The following is a 20,250-nucleotide window of genomic DNA, read 5'->3' on the forward strand; positions in this document are numbered from 1 at the left end:
GTGTTTTTCATAAAAAGAGTGGATGAATTAGTCTTTTTCCATGCAGTTTTTGTTACAAGAGCTGTGAAGGTGCTGTTTCGCCAATCTGGTTGATTCATCAGGCAAAAGATGGACGTTTATGTAGAGAGTGAACACAAGCTTTTTAGTACAGTACAGGGAATTTGAGATGGAAAGTTTAGAATTTACTGTTTTGATAATGATAATGTGTTGTGGTATGGGTTACTTTAATGTAGGTTAGAGAATTTGGAAAAAAAAAAAGTCTTAAGAGGATTATGGGACGGTTAACTGTTTATTTAGCAGTAAGTTTAATGGGCTACTCGGAATACGAAGAGTAGAAGAGTGGCATTTGAAACTGAACTAAAGCAGACCATTTTCCTTATTAGGACAATTGTATATTTTTCTGGTCTTGCTGTGATCTTGCCAGCTTTAAATTTTAATTAGAGAAGCATTGCAGTACAGTTATCATTGATAAAAAATGGTGTTCTTTAATTGCTTGGTTTCCTGAGGTTTTTTTCTCTGCTTAATAGTGTTTTTATTAATAGTTACTTAAAGTATAAAATCAATAGTGTGTTGTCATTGCTCAGATTTGTATAGCATTCTAAACTAATGAAGAATTAACAGGAATGTTGTCTTTGCAATGCACGCATTAATTAATTTTTAAAATTGCACTCCCAGTACCACAGAGTTGACTTTCCAGAGTTTAAGGATATACAATTTCAGAGCAGTGTCAGCCCAGCTCGATGTTTTCTGTCTGAAGACTTATTTTTAACAATTCGATGCAGGATCTCCAGTCCCTGTTGAAGCAAGAGAGGAGTGGGTAGTTCTCAGGGGAATGTGTGCAGCCGTGTCCTGTGCTCAAGGGCCTGCTTTCTTATCTGGCTGTAGCTTGTGAGCTCTGCCTGGATCATCAGGCCTGCCTCTGGGTCTGCCATAGTGAACAGCCATTTGTTCCAAGACTTCAGGGTCTCCCAAAGTATTCTTCGTTCCCAAAACTTTATTAATTGCTTGCTTAAAACCTGAGTAAATGTAAACAGGCTTTAGCATAATTTTAACAGCATATGTACATACTGAACCTTGTGCTGGCTGGTGCATGGGAAGGGAAAAGGCACTCTCAAGTACTTGCATTTGTGTTTAAAGACTGTTTCATTACTTCATGTTAACTTCTGCAATTCTTATCCCTTATTTTCATCATATTAATATTATGTTTAATGTAGCTTTTCTCTATAATAGAGTAAAAACCTGATAAATTACCACTTTTTGCTTTAGATGAGGTATTTACTTGTGTTTTCTTTGGCCAGGGTGATATTCCTCAGTTATATAAGCCAAGATTTGCTGCTTCAGTTTGCTCTTGGACACCATGGTTTTTCAGATGCATAGCTTGAGTTGTTCAAAATAATGTTTTGATCCTCCGCTTCTCCAGTGTTGCAGTTTTTGAGGTGTCTTAGGTGTGTCTAAACTTCAGTCTGAACTATTGACAGCAGCTAGTTTAGATATATCCATGCTTCTTTTGAGTAGGTGATCTTGGGTACTTACAGTAGCAGCCACAAGTTGTCTTACGTAGCAGTTGTTTTCCGTATTTCTTTATCCCTGTGAGATAATTTTTACTATATGCAGAGTAAATTTATTCAGGATAAGTGGTGGGATCTAACTAAACCATAATCATACTATGACTGTTAGTGTTAAAAGGGTGCTCACTACTTCTCAGTTATTTGTGTAGGACTCTCACAAAATCCTCTCTTGCCTGTTATTTTCCCAGATCTTCATACTGGTCACCTCTTTGCAGATAAGTTGTAGGCTTTTTTAATTGTACAGGTCTGAATAGAACCAGACTTCCTAACTCCCTGAGAAGTTGGGCTGCTCTGGCTCTGTTAATAAAGTGCATGAAGAGAAGGGAAGCTGAACTTACACAGTCAGCTAAACATAATGTGTGTTCTGGGATGAAATACCATGACCTGAGTTTCCCGTTCTAACAGTCTTGGTAGGTACTTGTCATAGGTTAAGGCATTTTGAAGTTGTGGTACTGTTCTCAGTAGTGGAATATTGTATTGTTATCATGTACACTAAAACTGGGTAGGATTATGATCTGTGTTTTATCAGAACATCCCTGAATAATTTCTATTCTTGATTGTATTTTTAAAGTATGTATTGTGATTATATCAGAGAAAATGGCATTTATGGGTTTAAAATAATGAGCAGTTGCTTCCTGGAATATTTTTAGGCATTCTAGTCTTCATTGTTTTATTAGCTAACAAGTTGTTTTTTCCCATGGATAGTGCATATAGGTGGAGTCTTCAGTGAAACGTATTTTGGGTTGGTTTGGTTTTTTTCTTTCTTCAGAACTATTTTTAAATTGTTGGCAGAAAGTTCAACTAGTTAACATGTTGCTTTTCAGATCACGTTCAGCTGTTACTGGAGTTGTTCTGGTTCAGGCCAGTTACCAGTCAATTAGTAACTGTATCACTTCAAACCAGAGAAGACATAGGAGTTGAAAAACTCTTGAAATGCAGTGGTTCATGACTTCAGTCCTGGAATAGTATTATGCCTGTCTTGCCATCCCTGCTGAAAATGGTGTGTGTTGTGCTTTCCCATCAATTCTTTTAAGTTTCTTTCCAGCTTTTCACTCTCAAGAGAGGTTGTAGCGTTGTACTATATTACGTTTGAATAGCAAGTGGCATTAATGCACTAAAAAATTGAGGATTATGCTCCCAAGTAATTTGCCCCCACTTGACGCCTTTTAGTGCATAGATATACAGAAACATAAGCACATAGGCTCACTTACAAAGTGAGTGTCCCAGTGGGATTGTTGGGAAAGAAGTTGGGCTACCAGAATCTAGGTAGCAGCCCATACAGGTGCCTCATAGTACTGGAAGTTGTTCTCTGCTGCAGGTTCCTGTGGGTCAGTACCTGGAGGTGATAGCGCATGATGAATATCAGGCAAAGAAAAGCAGGCAGAGGGTGATAAGAAATTGGATGAGAAATTGGCTAAATTGATAGAGGTGTTTAAAAAATATTTGCTAACTTAAGAGGTAGAGAAATTGTTGCTGTTTGCTACTTCAGATTTTTTTATAAACCATATGGTCACTTTTATTTGTAATATTATGAAGTTTATACCATTCCATTGCTTAATACAAGGGTGCATTCTTGCAGATTTAATTGGTTGAAATTCTTCTTGGTAAATGGCTATAGGTATTACATGGCCAAGACAGAATTTGTATAAAAGTGCTGATTGGGTAATTGTAATATAATCTTCCATTATTTCCTTCAAAGGAGAAACATAATTAGTTGGAGGAACCTGAGTTGTTACTACTAGAAGGAAATAACCCTATAATCTCAGCATATTTCTTAAGTAGTTTGAGTAGACAGTTGCAAGTAAACCTGAAACACAGAAATACTGAATGTCTAGCCACAATATTATGGAAGTAGATGGTAACAGGGATGCTAAAGGTAACAGTGTAGGTATCCTGAACAGCTGAATGAATACTACCTTCCTATATTTCTGTGTGGACCTACGTGTTTACTTTTGTTTTAAATAAGTAAAAATGCTGTTATTAAAACCATAAATGTTAATACTTTGATAGTTCAAGTATTTCTTTATTAGTAGTATTTTTATAATATCAGTATAAAAACCAAGGTAGAAGGAAACTGCTCAGATGTGTGTATAAATGGGCAGTTTTCAAGATTAAGAGTGTCTGAAAGACAGTCAGTTAACCGGAGATGTGTGGGAAAACATTAACATAAAATACAGACTTATATTTCTTAATTGGAAAAAGGTTTTGTGTGCGTGTGTTTTCTTTTTTGGGATTTCTTGTTTGGTTGGTTGGTTTTGTTACATCAGCAGTGCCTGCTTTCAGTGTCTTAAGGTTTTCCTTCCTTTTCCAGAAAATGCTGGGACAGAAGAGATGAGTACTCCCTTTACTAAGGCCTAAAACTGCCTGTTGAAAAACAATCTGGACCAGGCAATATACGAATGGCCCAAGGAAGCCAGCAAATTGATATTCAGGTTTTACATGACCTGCGACAGAAGTTCCCTGAGGTACCTGAAGGTGTTGTATCCAGATGCATGTTACAGGTCAGTGTTCTGTTAATCATTAGGAGTAAGCAGGAATGCTTATTTTAAGTGTTATTTGTGGATTTCTCCCTGGAAAGCAATTTTTTTCTTTCTGTTCTCCTTTTTGAGTGAGAGAAATTTACACAGCCAGTTTCTTTGTTACACAGCAAGCTAAGTGTTCAGTTGGCCTCTCTTTTTCCATGTCTAGTTGGCGGAGGCTTAAGGTAAACCAGCCTGTAAATCAGTGTGTGCATGGAGACTACCATCTCACCAATCAGTATGCTCGTGCCTTTTGGCCTTCTCAAGAACAAAATCTAACTGTGGCAAAAGAAGGGGTGCAAAGCCAACTTGAGTGCAGCAGGGACAATTTAAAGCAGTACTACACAAATGCAGCTTCTTCTCTTGCTTTGCTTTTTTTGCTATGAGAGCCAGGGCAGGTCCAGAAGCAACTTTACTACCTGGTCTCTGTAAGGCTTCAAATTGATTAATGGGCCCTTGCCTATATGCAGGTTGACCCCACTGCTTTCCACTCCCAGCTCCCTTCTCCTGCAGAGCCAAGGCTGGTGACATTGCACATCTTCTGCAGCAGGCCAGAATCGGGCCAGGACTGGGTGGTTGTAGCCTGTCGTCCACCGTGCTGCACTTGAGTGGGTGTGATGCACTAGTGTGCCTCTGCCTAGTGCTTCACAGGGTTTTGGCTGCCAGATCAGCTTGATTTATTTTATTGTAGCTTTGGAGTCTTTGCTGCTGATCTGTGGATTTCTATTGAGTTTGGAAGTAATAAAACATTTTTACTGGCATTGTAATTAATGCTAAGGTTACAGACTGCTGTATCATCCACTTCTACCTCTAGCTGTCTATTTTCTATACTGCTACTGTCAGAGTATTTATGTGCCCATCTTTTGCTTCAGCTTGGGCTCTGTAACATCATGTTAGTTACTTCAGTAGATAAATTGTCTATCCAGAGCCTGATGTACTGACACCTGAATGCCTAGAGTTAACAACTGCCAATGGACTTAGTTAGCTGTGTTGCTTAAACATGCTTGCTGTGCGTTTTCCAGTGATCCAAAAGCATCCATACTGATTGGTTTTTTTTCATTATCTAAGATATTCAACCTTTGAGTACTCTGGATAAGAGAATTATCTAAATATTCATCCTTATCAGTATGCGTAGCTTGATTGGGAAAAAAAAAAAAAGATCATGATTTCAAGAAGTTAGCAGTCTATGGACATCTGTGCTAGGACATCTGTAGTTGTGATATAAGTAGAATATAAAAAATGTTTGTCTTGCTTTTTATATGTATTTTTATGTATAAAATACATATGTGTGTATACTTACATATGTATATGTAGTCATATACATGTGCAACCAAATACAGTGTTTGTACTGTTGGGAGTATAAGTGTGACTGTGCCAATTTGATGATCATATTTTCAAGATTTTGTCATGACTCAGTTCACACTGGAGTAAGAAGCTGTGAAAAGTGCAGTTCTTTGAGAGAATTTGGATTGATTTGCAAGAGGGCAAAATTCTGCTTGGGGCTTGTGAGGTTTCAAGCTTTTCCCAACCCTTTACCTCCAATTATTTAGCTGAAGTGGAAACTGAATTGCCTGTATTTTTTTTCAGAATCCTACACCATTTTTATATTAGTTCCCTGTAGGAGTAATCTAATTCTTATACTGCAAATAAAGAGGGAGTGTTTTAGGTCAGTTTTCGTAGAGGATTTTTCAAAAATTCTGTAGTGTAATTAATGTTCCATATGTGCAATGTTATTACACTAATTCATTATGCTAGAAAGCTATCTTTTTGTTGTTAAGTGAGCTTTTAAGACTCACCAACAAAATCCTGCTGTGTTGGTGGTTCTTTGAAATTTGATGAACTTTGTTTTCTCTTAATCAGTTAGCTTCTGGCTGTACTACTCCTCTAAGATGCAGGTTTGTTTTTTTAAAAATGAAGTCTAATATGACCTCTTGAATCCAAAAGATTTTGCACTTGGACTGGCAGTAAAGATGCGAAAACAGAATTTGAGAGTACTTTAGCATGTGTTTGCAATGCTGCTGGAACAGAGTTCTGCCTTCTTACAGTTGAGTGTAGTTGAAAGAATTTCTGATAAATGCAGTAACTATGGTTTAGGTCAGAGATAAGTACTTAAGGACATTATTGGCTATAAAAAATGCTGCATTTGCTTTGCCCCCACAGTACCTGATGTGCAAGCATCATGTGTCAGGTGAAGTTATTTTTAAACCAGGAAGTATAAGAGATCATGGAATCATGGAATGGTTTGGGTTGGAAGGGACCTTAAAGATAATCTAGTTCCAACCCCCCTGCATGGGCAGGGACACCTCCCACTAGATCATGTTGCTCCAAGCGCCATCCAACCTGGCCTTCGACACTTCCAGGGATGAGCATTCCCAGGTTCTCTGGGCAACCTATTCCAGTGTCTCGCCACCCTCACAATAAAAAATGTATTTGCAATACCTGATCTAAATCTACGCTCTTCAGTTTGAAAATGTTACTCCTCATCCTATTGCTGCATGCCCTTCTAAAAAGCCCCTCTCCAGCTTTCCTGTAGGCCCCTTCAGGTACTGGAAGGCTTCTATGAGGTCTCCTTACAGCCTTTCTATTCTCCAGGCTGAACAACCCCAACTCTCTCAGCCTGTCGTCATAAGAGAGGTGCTCTAAGAAGAGAACTTGAAAGAGTATTTACCATTTATAATGATATTGACAAAAGGCTTTTATAACAAGAAAAGTTACTTCAGATCACTGTGAATTGTTCAGGAAAACGATATAGTCCTTTTATTTTAACTTTTTTAGCCAAACACTTTCAGCTTGGTTTTAAAGGAGGCATTATAACATTATACACTTATAATTAAAAACTTAAGGATAAAGAGTATGCAGTCTTGAGGTGAGTAGCCCACTGTTGAAACACCTGAACAATATCTAGTACACTAAAAACAGAGGACCACCAAAAATCTAATAGGATGAAATTTAAACCTGTGTAATCTAGGGAGTAAAAAAGTGTTGTTGCTTTCTTGGGCTGACAGCAGTGAATGTTCCTGAGAAGTTTTGCATCTCTCCATTCTTCCCAACAAGTCTCCTGCATTCAGCTCTCCCCTTCTCTTCACATAATGGAGTCGCTGCAGCATCCCCCATCTGTGGACATTGTCCCCTTTTGTTCTTTTTTGTCTGGAGCATTCTAATAACCACCTGCTCCTCAAGTCTACGTGCTCTCCTTGCTTCCTTGTGTCCCTCCAACGTTCTTATTCTTTCTTTTTTTTTCTTTCTCTTTCAGGGTGCCAACATTTTAAACTCATTTGGGACATGGGCAGAGCTAAGATGAGGGGTATTCTTTTGCTGGAATATGCTCAGTTCTGCCATCAACCGGTTCTGTGATCTATAAAGAACTAGAAGCGGTTGAAACTCTGCCTCTGCCAGCCAGAAGATGCCAGGGGTTCCATGTGCCCCTGTTTCCCCTTTGAGTTCTCCAATTTGCTCATTGACGTCACAGAAATTTTGGAATTGATTGAATGCAGTCTTAAAAAAGAAAAAAATTGTCCAAAGAAATGCATTCAAGCTGAATGTAAGGGCCTTGCAAGCTTGGCCTGTTCCTTTTTCGTTTGGTTCTTTTGGCCTTTCTGTTAATAATTTTAATTCACCTAAGTTCATGCAAAATCTGCCTTTACGATCTTTCTAGCTTGTTTTTCTGTGGCATCCTCTCTTTTTCCCTTTTCTGGCTCCCTTCTTTGCAACAAATACAAGGCTATTGTATTTTCTTACCCACTGTTCTGTCCATGTGTGAATCCTTTCTTCACTACTAACTTGATGTGATTATCTTGTCCTCTGGTGCTTTCTCCAAACTAGATCTGATATGCATTCCATCAGTTTGACAAATTTTCATATCTCTCAAGACTTTTCTGCAACAATGTTTATGTACAGCTGACTAGTTAGCCTTTATGGGAATCCTGTTATTTTAAAAGAGTTTGTGGCTGGGGGGTTTTTGTGGGATTTTTTTCAAGAATTCAGAGCTGGCCTGTATGAAGACATAGTTTTGGTTTGTGGGTGGAGTTTGGCGTTGTCCTCCCACTTATGTTAATAAATTATTTTTTTTTAAGTCTGTAAGAGAGAGACAGTTTTTCTATGTCTGCACAACACACTCTATGACCTCTCATCCTGGTGAAAGATGAGAATTGCTGTACACTAGTTTAACAAAAATAACTTGATACAAAGCATGTAGCATGGAACAATTGATCTTGCTTGTGTTATTCATTAACTAACTGATAATGTTATTACTTGACATCTGCAGGTTTTTTTCCTTGATCATATGCATTCTTTCCAGTAACTGTTTCTGTGTGCTGGATGAATGTGACACCTATTTAGTTCTAATAACATCTGGGCCTCAAGAAGTGCTCTTCTGGCTGAAAGTATTAACCTTTATTTCTTGGAGCAGTGGAGGGAGGAGGTGTCAGAGTTCTGTAAGAAAAGTGATACGAACAGAGCACAATATTAAGAAATTATGCCACTGGTGTATGTTCACTATTTTGTAAAAATTCTTATGTAGGAAAGTAAATTAAGAAGATCTGAGTACCATATTACTAAACTTGTGGAAAAAGAGAAGAGGGATTAGCAGTTTGCTTATGAACTGTTCTTAAAAAGCAAATTAGCAGGGTTGTGGGTTTTGTTCTAGGTCATCCTATTACAGATTTATATAAAGTAACTATACAAATGTAAGTATTGGAAAGTTTTGCAAGTAGTGGTTTAAAATGAAAATACAAATGTCCCTTGGGTTTTCTGACATAGTTTCATCTTACAAAAGTGTAATTGTGCTGTTCTTGTATAAACTGAATTTTTACATTTCCTCTTAAGTTATGTAGATAGATCTCCTTGGGTCAGCATGTTTGTTCTCTGCATAAGCTTAACTTTCCATTTTCAACAGGAGGTAATGCATGTATAACTGATATTGAAGTGTTTGGGGAAACATTTAAAGTAAATGTGTATTTTGATTTTCTTTTTTAAGTTATTAGCTCATGATACAAAGATGCCATTAATACATTCCTTCTGACACTTTCCCCCACAAGCCAGAGACTTGGTCATTGCTGAAGATTGTTCTGAAATTGACAAGGAATAGCAAAAGTATTAATCCAAGGTGTATCATGCTGTCACCTTGTCAATGTCCAGGATCTCCCTGTCATTGCTTCAAAAGCACCCTTGGTGCCAGTGACTGAGTCACTTGTTCTTGAAACAGTAAGCTTAAGCAAGGCCTTTATGAATTTGTAGCAGCTATACTAGCCAACCACTTAAAGCTTTGTTGTTTGCTACACTGTTAATTTTTCAATGATTATTAGATGTATATATATCTAACTGTGACAGTATTTTATCAATAATGTCAAACTTTCATCTGTCTTTTATAGAATAACAATAATTTGGATGCATGTTGTGCAGTTCTCTCTCAGGAGAGCACAAAATATCTCTACGGTGAAGGAGACCTAGGTTTTTCGGATGATTCTGGGATTCCTGGACTACGAAATCACATGACATCTCTTAATTTGGATTTGCAGTCACAGAACGTGTATCATCATGGAAGAGAAGGAAGTAGAATGAATGGAAGTAGGACTCTAGCTCACAGCGTTAGTGATGGACACCTTCAAACCAGTCAGTCCAACAATGAACTCTTTCAGCAGGAACCACAGACGGCACCTGCACAGGTTCCACAAGGATTTAATGTCTTTGGGATGGCTAATACAGTTAGTACTTCTAGTCCAGGGCCACATCTTGGATTTCACCTAGGCAACAAAGGAGTTTCTAACTTGTCTCAACAAACACCCAGATTCAATCCCATTATGGTAACTTTAGCCCCAAATATTCAGCCTGGTCGCAATACCCCTACGTCTTTGCACATACATGGTGTACCTCCTCCTGTACTTAACAGTCCACAGGGAAATTCTATCTATATTAGGCCTTACATCACGACTCCTAGTGGTACCACTCGACAGACACAGCAGCAGCCAGGCTGGACATCTCAGTTTAATAATCCTATGCACCCTCAACAAGTCTACCAGCCTTCACAACCAAGTCCCTGGACTACTCTTCCTACATCCAGTTCTACATCACATACCTCATCGCAACACTCAACGCAGCCGAATCAGCAAGGCCACCAGACTTCTCATGTCTATATGCCTATCAGTTCTCCTACTACTCCACAAGCACCTATGATTCATTCATCTGGTAGCTCACAATCCTCTGCTCATGGCCAATACAACATTCAGAATATATCCACAGGACCTCGCAAAAACCAAATTGAAATCAAACTTGAACCACCACAAAGAAACAGTTCTTCTAAGTTGCGTTCAACTGGCCCTCGCACTTCAACTACTCCTTCTTCCCTCAACAGCCAGACATTAAGTAGAAGTCAACCCACTGTTTACATATCGGCCAGTCCTCCAAATACTGATGAAGTGATCACACGTGGTCAGCCCAAGGTCTACATTTCAGCAAATGCTGCAACAGGAGATGATCAAGTTGTGCGGAACCAGCCCACACTTTTCATATCGACAAATCCTGGAGTATCTGCCACTTCTAGGAATATGTCTGGTCAAGTAAGCATGGGTCCTGCATTTATTCATCACCATCCACCCAAGAGTCGAGCAGTGGGCAACAGCACCACTGCAACCTCTCCTCGAGTGGTGGTTACGCAGCCTAACACAAAATATACTTTTAAAATTACAGTTTCTCCAAATAAGCCCCCTGCAGTTTCCCCAGGGGTAGTGTCCCCAACTTTTGAACCTACAAACCTTCTAAACCTTCCTGATCACTATGTTGAACCAGAGGGTATCCAGCATCTTACTGACCCTGTTTTAGCACATGTGGATAGGATCAGTGATGCACGGAAATTGAGTATGGGATCTGATGATGCTGCCTACACGCAAGGTAATATTCTTAATATAAATAGTAGAGATTTCAACCAGGTTGTCAGTTCATTATGTAGATTACAGAACAGGAAACAGTTGTTAACCTTTGTGATGGTAATGCAGTATCTTCAATTTTAGTATTCATGGGTATTTCCTAAATAAAAAAAGCTTTATAAGCAAATTGTAGATTTCTTTTTATGGTTAAGATACATAACTGAATATTGGGAGATAATTCTTCTGTTTGTCTTAAGTAGATGTGATATCTCTTGAGTGAATTGGAGTCATAGCATCTTCATTTTTATGGGAACATCTAAGCTTCTTCAATTTTTCCTAATTATTTAAAGTTACAAGTCTCCTGGCAGATTTTTTAATCATTTGAGATACCGTTCCCATTGGATAATGTTTCCAATTTTTTTCTTTTTCCAAGTGTTACTTAAGAAGCATGAAAGTTAGACTACAAAAGCAATTAGGGGGATGAAGCATTGACCTTCGTGTTTCCTAATGTGTGCCTGACAATAAAATGCTTTAAAGTCTTGATACTTACTTTATAAAAGAAGGAACACCACACCAAAGAATGCTATTTTAAAGAATCAGTAGTAATTGGAGAGTAAAACTTGAAATACGTGACATGGTAACCCAAACTGCTAATCTTTTTCTTCTGTTTTCATGGTTTTGCACACTTTATTACCAACTTGATGGTTTATTAACACTTCTGTGGACGTTTTGTGTGAAGATGTTGAATGAGTCTTAGGATGTTTAAACAGTATTCAGGATGGACTGTAAAAATAACTTATCTTTTACCTCATTAGTCCTCTTTGGATTTGGCAAACAAGACAGTATTTAAAAAACTGGGTTGTTCCACGACCAGTCTAAATGTTCTTCAGATAAATTTACTTGTTTTGTGTAAGTATGTACAGTGATAAGGACACTGGAAGCCTGTTCCGCATCTGGAGTACTATAGTGATGAAGTAAATCAAAACCTCATTTTAGTTTGTGCATTACTTCTGGATGTAATCGTACCTGTGAGAGAATAAACCATCCTAACTCAAGTGCCTAAAGGTTAGGTGTCAAAACAAGAAACCTAATAATCCTAGTCTGTCTTTTACAATGAATGAAGGATTTAAGAACTTCAGAAAAGTCTATAGATAAGCAAAAGAAATTGCCCTCCAAAAGTGTTACTACCTTCCCTTACAGTGAAGGGAGACTTGGCTGGCTGGTTTAATCCTAGAAGACTTCATATATCCAGAAGTTAAGCAGTCAGAATCTTGTTTGAAGGCTCTAAAGACTTTTCTACATCATGAACTTGTTTCCCAAGCATTCTGCATTTCAAGTACTTGCTGGGAAAGAGTGTCCCTTTCTTTTGTTCTGCCTCTACAATGCAACTGATGGAGGTTATGTGATGTGAAAGGAGTAGGGTGTTGCTCAGATAGAATGAGTGTAGTCAAGACATTGACCATTACACTGGAATAGCGGGTTATATCTCTGCCACTGACTCTGTGATTGTAAGAATTTCACTGTCACCAGACCAGAAGTTGTTTCTAATTGATGTTTTCTGAGATTCCAGTTTGAGATACTGCAGATTTGCTTGTGCTAATGTTGAGGGCACTCATCTGTTACTGAAGTCAATGAGAATTAATAACGCTCTGAGAAAAATAATGCCAGGTGCATGCCCAAAAGAACTGTCAAAAGAGAATGCATTTTTTGCTTATCTATTTAGTATCAGTTCCATGCGTGTACAGGAGTATCAGTTCCCATTACTTAGCAGATATTTCCATTTATAATATAATTAGTTTTATAAATATGAAGTAACTAACGTTTCAGTATGTAATTTACTTTTGTATAAAATTTCCTATGGGTGAAAAACAGTTAAATCTTTTTAGAAACTGGGAATTCTGTACTCAGAAGTGTTTTTGTGATGCACACTCATAGTGCATGCAGTCACATGTTGAATAGTGAGGCTAAACAATTTTTTAATAGTTGCTCATTTTGGATATAGCTTTCCATCTGTATAATGGGCAGACATCCTATCGAGAAAATGCATAATTGTGTAATAAAATCTTTAGGTTGATGTTTTCATACTAGGGAATTAAGTCCCTTAGTTGAATACTACTTGGCTTTTGACTGACTTTTTAATATTTTCCTTAGGGAGGGGATGGTATGCCCGAGTATAGATATATTTGTGGAGGTACATTCTTGCCACCGTTATTTTAATTTAAATATTCTAATTGATTGATAAACTAGTAAGATTTTTAAAAAAAAAAGACTGCACGAGACAAATTTCTTGAAATCCTAACCAGTCCTTGTAGATGTTAAAAAAAGCCAAACAAACAAAACCAAACAAAAAACCCCACAAAAAAACCCAAAAACAAACCAACAACCAAGAAAACCCATAAAAAAATAAGTAAACTTGAGTCAGAGACAGTCTTCATGCTTCTTTTGCTAGGATGATCACAGGGAATAGCTTCTTTTTAAGGATGTCTGAATAAACAGGTGCAAGCCTGAGGTTATCTGGCTTGCACTCCAGGTTAGTCTATGTAGAGTGAACTTGTTTGTGCCTGCATTAGTGGAATCCCCTTCCTGTAAAAAGCACAGGATTAGTTAGGATTATGAAAAAGACATTATCTCCTAAACTAGATCTAATAGCTGAATTGCATTAGCTTCAGACATGCGCTGCAGTTTTTTCTAAATGTCTTCAGTTGCTCTGATCAACACTAGAGGGAGCTGAATACTTAAATTGCTGTTTTCTTTAAATAAATACTGCAATGAGATATGGTGGGATTCTGTCTTCCCCACCCTTTTTTTCCCCTACTGCTGTCAAATTGGTATTTAAGCGAAGTTACCAAATTCTGTTGATGCCACCACTTAAACCAATGTCATGCCAGACCCTTATCTAAGTTATTCATAATAGTAGAAGCTTTGCATAGCAAATTTTTCTTATTTAATCATAATGGTAATTTTGTAATAAGTGTGTTTAAAACCTGTTGTGATTTGAAATTGTAAAATGGTAAAGTAGTCACAAAGGTGCTAGGAGAATAAATTGGGTCATGTCTGGAGACTGGTATGAAAATGAACCGCATGTAACAGTGCTGTGGGCTTTCAGTGTCTTCTGCTCTGTGTGTGGTTCCATAGTGACAGCTTAGTTTCTAAACCACAGAAATGAGAGACATTGAAATGAGACGTTGCGGGGTTTTTTCCCTTTACAAAAAAAAAAAAAAAAAAGCGAGAGCAGCAGGACTAAGTCCTCCAGAGCTGGTCAGTCTTCTCTTGAGGCCATGCCATGCCACGCCATGCATCCTGGAGATGCTCTGGTAGAACTCCTTCTCCTTTACCATGTCCAGTGTACTGGCTGCTCACCACCAGTCCATAGTTTGACAGGGCTGAAGAGTTCCAAGTCTGGTTGGTAGAGCACAGCTGAGCCAAGTACTGATAACCTGAGCTTTTAGGAGTTGCCTCTGTAGTAAGACCAAGGCAATGAAAGTAGAAGATACTATCTAAATGTGGAAATAAAGTGTAAAAGGAAAAGGGGCTTCTACTCTCTCTGTGAGAGTAGAGGCAAAGTACTCTTTCTTTATAGATGCAGCTACATTTGTAACTCCTGCATTTCATAAATGGAAAAAAGTCCCTTCAGCTGTTTCTAAAAGGCCTTTCAAGACAGGGAGGCAGGCTGTCTTTTGAGACTACCTACCTGATGATGATTCCAAGTCTTCAACAAAACCATTACCTTGGGATTTCAGTTAATAAGGTTTTATATTATATATGAGCACAGCTGCAACTTTAACTGTATTGTGTTTAGTTGTTGCCACAAATACAGGTGTGCCTATATTTATGTAAACATCTCTCAATTGAACAAAACTAAGCAGAAACTCAAGCAGCTTGGTCATGTCAGTATATTTTGAACATGACTTAAAAGCTGAGGCTGAATCTCAATAAGGTCTTGCAGTTTTGTAACACTGTATAAAAATAGTTTGGCATAGTTCTTCCTTTTGAAGAACCTCTGGAAGACAAAATATGATGTGTGAATGAATGAATGGGCAAGAATTGCAGCAGAGGGTAGTTCTGCTTGCCAAATATATGGAAAGTTACATCTTTTTGATGTGCTGTTTTTTTCTCTGCTACTACTCGGGGAACCTAACCAGCCAAATTTTAGTGCTTCTAATTTTTTGGTACCTGAAAGAAATTGTGGTGAATTAAATGTCACATTCCAGCTAGAGCTGTGCTTAAACACTTTGTGAGGCAAATTTCAATATTCCTTGAATACTTGATTACTGCTAGTTTTTTGTAATTTCCACAGCGCTATAAAGCTATCAATACTTTGTGAAATTGATGCCAACTTCTGTGAATTAGTAATTTAATGGATGAATGAATGGCTATGCAGCAGTTGAAATGGTTGTTTAGTGTATTTCATTAAATTCTTCCCTACTTTTATAGAAAGTAACTATTGCTTTGAGCCGTGTTATCTGCTCATGTGATATTTATAGGTATAACTGTCTTTACATAAACTCCTAAATGTTATTAATTTGATTTCATCTTTTGCTACTTCTTTATAGCTTTAAAAAGCTCAGATTTAAATGCCAGCTTCATTGTTTCTAAATTAGGTCTCCTTGTTTCATTTTCTTTACAAACAGTAAGCCATGTTAGAAATTGGAAGCTGTGCTAATGATTCTGCACCATTGTGTAAAGATAAAATGGCATACAGTTCAGCCTCTGTTATAAATATAATTGCTGTTTGCCAGAAGTATTGCTTGTAGTACTTTCATTTTTAGTTTCTTTTGGTGTCTCCTGTGATGACAAGAACATTAGATTATCTCCCAATCGAAATAGCAATCAAAATCAAAACCTTTGTATTTATCCAGCATATATAGTGTTCTGTATTGAAACTGTCTCTCTGAAATCCTCTATATGCTACCTGTTTTACAGTGGTTGGGCTGAATACAATGCAAGGAAACATTTGGTTTGGGGTTTTGGTAGTTATTCTTGTAGATTGGTTGGGTTCTTGAAAAAGATATTTGCAGGTTGTAGGTAAATTCTGTATGGTCATCTGTTACATTGTATGACTTTCTCATTGTATTTGTTTGTTGTCTGTCATTGGTTTGTGCTGGTTTCAAAAAAACCTCTGCCATAAGACAGCTATTTTTCTTGAGAAGAATAGAAAAGCAGTTTGGTTTTGCCTGTATTTTCCCAAAAGAATTGTAACTTTCATCTTTATCTAATGTTGCCATATGAAGGATAATCAAGTACATAAAATGGGACTTTATGTATTGCAGCTTTACTGGTACATCAGAAGGCCAGGATGGAGCGACTTCAACGAGAACTTGAGATTCAAAAGAAAAAGTTGGAGAAACTAAAATCAGAGGTCAATGAAATGGAGAATAATCTAACACGAAGGCGCCTGAAAAGATCTAATTCTGTTTCTCAAATTCCATCTGTAAGTTAAAACGTCTGTAGTCTATAAACCTAAACCACAAGCATAGTCTGTCACAATAAATTAAAGGAACAGTGGCTCATATATTGACAATATACCAATGACAGGCAGTATAGCTAGAATTAAAATGGTAAACAGTGTAGTTTAGAGTAAAAACTTAAGTGTGTGTTATATAATCACTTATTGGTTAAGTGTCGACTAAGTGTTGCTTTTAAAGGCAGCTACAAAAGGTTTGACCTGTTGAAGGCATAATCTCCTAATGTTTCAGACCACAACTTATTACTTAGTGCTTTCCACTCCATTTTTCTTGGTCTTCATCCATATACTAATCTCAAAGAAACTGATTAATGCGCCAGTTTTCAGTGCCAGAAAATGATCCATCGATCTGGTGGACCATTGGCTGGGTCCTCCACAGTCTGAAGTCGTTCAGTCAGCTCTGAAATCTGATGAGAGAGAAGAATTAAGTGGGTTTGAAAGCTTTCTGTAAGATTATGCTTGGATTGAAAAGGTTTTATCTTAACTTCTGAAATAACTGAATGTTGTCTACCTATGTGTGAGTGGTAATCAAATGGGAAAATTTAGTCTAACAGGCAGATTTATTTTTTCAGCTGGAAGAAATGCAACAGTTAAGAAGTTGTAACAGACAGCTGCAGATAGACATAGATTGCCTAACCAAAGAGATTGATCTTTTTCAAGCAAGAGGTACAGTATGTCTTAGTAGTTCACCAACTGTAAATGTGGATTTTTTTTCCTTTCTTTCACTCTCTGCATGTACCAAAGGAAGCTGTCTTATAAATGATGAGTATTTGCACTATTTGCAAAATCATCGTATTAGTTTGAGTGAAACCATGGAAGTAATTGTCTTCTAAGCCTATTATTTTTATTGGCTTTATGATTTTTCTAATCCCTTGGTCATTCCTATCTCATACGTGACTCAGAAGAGAGAAACTTGTGATTTACTGTGCTGTTTATTTAATAAATGTGGGGGTGGGGGGAGGGGTAGGAAATCTGGTTATTTGACTATCAAAGAAGAGGGTGGAGGGCTTTTTAAATTACATAGCCATACAGATGTGTCCATCCCTGTCTCTCTTGTTTTCCATTTCTTCTGTCTTGTATTCAGCCTCTCAAGTTTGCAAATACAAAGTATGGTTGTAACTTCCAGTACTCTCTCCTCCTTGAACTTTCCTTGTCTGCACGGACACAGCCTTTGGTCAGGAGGGTGAAATTATGAGACAGCTGAACTGATTCAAGAGTTGCCTGTAGGAGGTCCCTCTCTCTTCCTGCTTCCCTCTTGCAGCTTACTGTGATCTGGCTCTGTATTAGCTTTTTAGACCCTTTGCAGAACTGATTCTGCTCACTAGAAGCAAAAAATGTTGTGTTGCTGGAAGAGCTTGCTACAGCTGATGGCAGGGAGAGGCACAAGAAGGGAGAACTGAGATAGCAAGAGGAAAGGGACTAATGCTTTCCACTTTCAGCAGCGAGCTGCTAGATAAATTCAGTCATGAGCTGTGCAAGTTCTCCTTTAGACAATGAACCTGCAGGTGAGGAGAAAATAAGCAGGTGTACCGAAAGTAATGCTGCATTAAAAACTTGAACTTAAATAGAGTATTCAAATTGCATGTGGTTATATATCTGTTTTGTCACAGTAAGTTGCAGCTAGGAGTTCCTCTAAGTGTTAAATCTAAGCATATATAGTAAACTGCATGGTAGCTAATAGATCTCTTTAGTACAGTTACAATTTAGAAAAGGTCTCTGGTAAAATTTACTAATAAAACAGTGAAATATTGAAGAGTGGCAGAAAAAATAATACTTAAGGAGTCTGGTCTGCTCGATTCCATCTCTGACTTTAGATTGCATATTTTGGGCAATAAGTTTCTTTTAAGTTTATTGCTGACATCACTAATGTATCACTCGGGTCTGTCTTGCCACCTTGATATAAAAGGTGATAAATAAATAATAGTGCTGTTTCAGAATTACTGCCAAGAAAACCTGATATACTTTTCCTACTCAAGTTTATTTTTAAAACTGCTGCACTTTCTTTTTTATTTTCAGGACCACATTTTAATCCCAGTGCTATTCATAATTTTTATGATAATATTGGATTTCTTGGTCCGGTGCCACCGAAACCCAAAGGTACTGTAAAAATTTGGATTTAATGTCAATATCTGGTTTGCTTCTGGTATCAAGTTTTGTTCTATGAGTCTAGTTTAAATGTTGTTTAATAAATAGGTTACTTCAAAAGTATACACGTATTGCATTTTATTTGTATTAGCAGTAAATGTTTTTCTGTTTGCTCATTTTCTCTCTGCTCATACATTCAGGAAAGAGAAATATATTAAATGGGGTATGTTTAAAGATGGATAATATGTTGAGAAGTAGTTTAGGTAAGTTGAAGCATCTCTTTTTGTTGTTGTTTAAATGAGCATGAGATTCATTGCTTAGGGATGAGATAAATTTGCTTAGATTACTTCATCACTGTCCTTGGTGAAGGGTGGATTTATTTACATGTTACAGCAACTCAGTTTAGTTACCCTTACTGAACTTCCTGACTACAGTAGAATTTTTATTAACATATTAAAAGCCTCTTTGGACTGTTGTTAGGTGTAGTTTTAGATAGCTGATGAGGAGAGAAATGCTGCCCAATAGGGCAGTCAGTATTGCTGAGTTTATTAGTCTTCAACATTCTGCTTTTCATTGAATTTTGCACATTACCATTTTGCCTTAGTGGGATGCCAAACGAAACAGAATAAGTACCTCTTGATTGTTACACTTGTTTGCGACAGAATTATGCTATGACCTATAGGCTGACCACCGAATGAAGTGGATAATCCACCAATGTGTCTGTGCAGTCTTTCTGTCTAGGAATTTCTCAACATATATATATGTGTGTGTGTGTGTGACTGGTCCTTCTAGAGTGCAGTAACTGTTTTTACAGGATCTCATCTTAGGGATTTCTGGCAATTCTGTTTCAGAATGGTCTAGCTAGATTGAAATTTTTTTTGTCCTCCAGACTGTAATTCCTCCAGACTGGTTCTGTTCTTCGTGCTTTTAAGGGGTTTTCATGTCTCATTATTCAATCTGTTAGTAAAAACACTGAGTAAAATTAAATCCATATGCAATCCTATTAGACACGTTTTACAGCTGAACCATGCAGAATTTATCTGAAGTTCTGTCAATTACATTTGCAGTAAGTAAAAACTAACCCATCAAAGAAGAAAATTAATTTTCTATGACTAGTTGTTAACAGTTGCATTGACTCATCTTGGAGGAACTCATAAATTTCAAGTGTTTAAATAATTTTATGCAAAATCTATCTTGAAAATGCAAAGTTAACCCTGACTGATTTATAAATCTCTGAATTCCCTCTTATGCTTTCTCTTTCTTTCTTTTTAGAGAATAATCACTACTGTATCTTAGTCCTTCATTAACTTTTTTCTTTGGTTGAAGTTGCACTGTAACTATGATGTAGGCTGTGACTTAAACCAGAATTAGCACTGTTCACAAAAGAATGAACAAATTCTTTTTGCCATTGTGGTCAGTAGCATTGTACTTCCTGAAGCTGTTGCTATCATTTTGGAGCAGTTGCTTTTGGCTAGTTGCTAATGAGATCTTCTCCATTTCAAGTAATTGGCTGAAAGACCTTACTACATTTGCCTATACTGGGAACCCTTAACTTCAGAAGTTGCTCTTCTGTCTTTTCATCTTTTTAATTTCTTTTCATCTTTTCTCTTTTTAAAATAGTTTAAGGCTGTTTTCTAATGTGTCGTGCAAAAAGATGCACCTGTACACCTGGGAGGATTATGCTGTAGCATGACAGAGATAGGCATTGATTTTTCTTCAGCTTATCTGCTTATCTGGTTTGAGGAAGAGCTGCT

At 37.4% G+C, this 20,250-nt stretch overlaps 1 protein-coding gene across 5 annotated transcripts in view; it reads left to right on the forward strand.

Moving 5' to 3' along the window:
- Positions 1-20,250, forward strand: part of TAB2 (TGF-beta activated kinase 1 (MAP3K7) binding protein 2) — a 68,725-nt gene that overhangs the window by 45,994 nt on the left and 2,481 nt on the right. For 3 of the 5 annotated variants that reach the window (XM_051614821.1, XM_051614824.1, XM_051614822.1), the window contains 5 exons: positions 3,880-4,069; positions 9,457-10,972; positions 16,218-16,378; positions 16,984-17,077; positions 18,428-18,508. In XM_051614821.1, coding sequence (XP_051470781.1) covers positions 3,968-4,069; positions 9,457-10,972; positions 16,218-16,378; positions 16,984-17,077; positions 18,428-18,508 — 1,954 coding nt within the window. In that variant the 5' untranslated portion in view covers positions 3,880-3,967. Of the gene's footprint in view, positions 1-3,879; positions 4,070-7,498; positions 7,629-9,456; positions 10,973-16,217; positions 16,379-16,983; positions 17,078-18,427; positions 18,509-20,250 lie in introns of those variants that run through there. The other 2 variants (XM_051614825.1, XM_051614826.1) reach the window with 2 other exon arrangements.

Source organism: Apus apus, chromosome 3 (assembly GCF_020740795.1).
Source record: "Apus apus isolate bApuApu2 chromosome 3, bApuApu2.pri.cur, whole genome shotgun sequence".
Taxonomy (NCBI): domain Eukaryota; kingdom Metazoa; phylum Chordata; class Aves; order Apodiformes; family Apodidae; genus Apus; species Apus apus.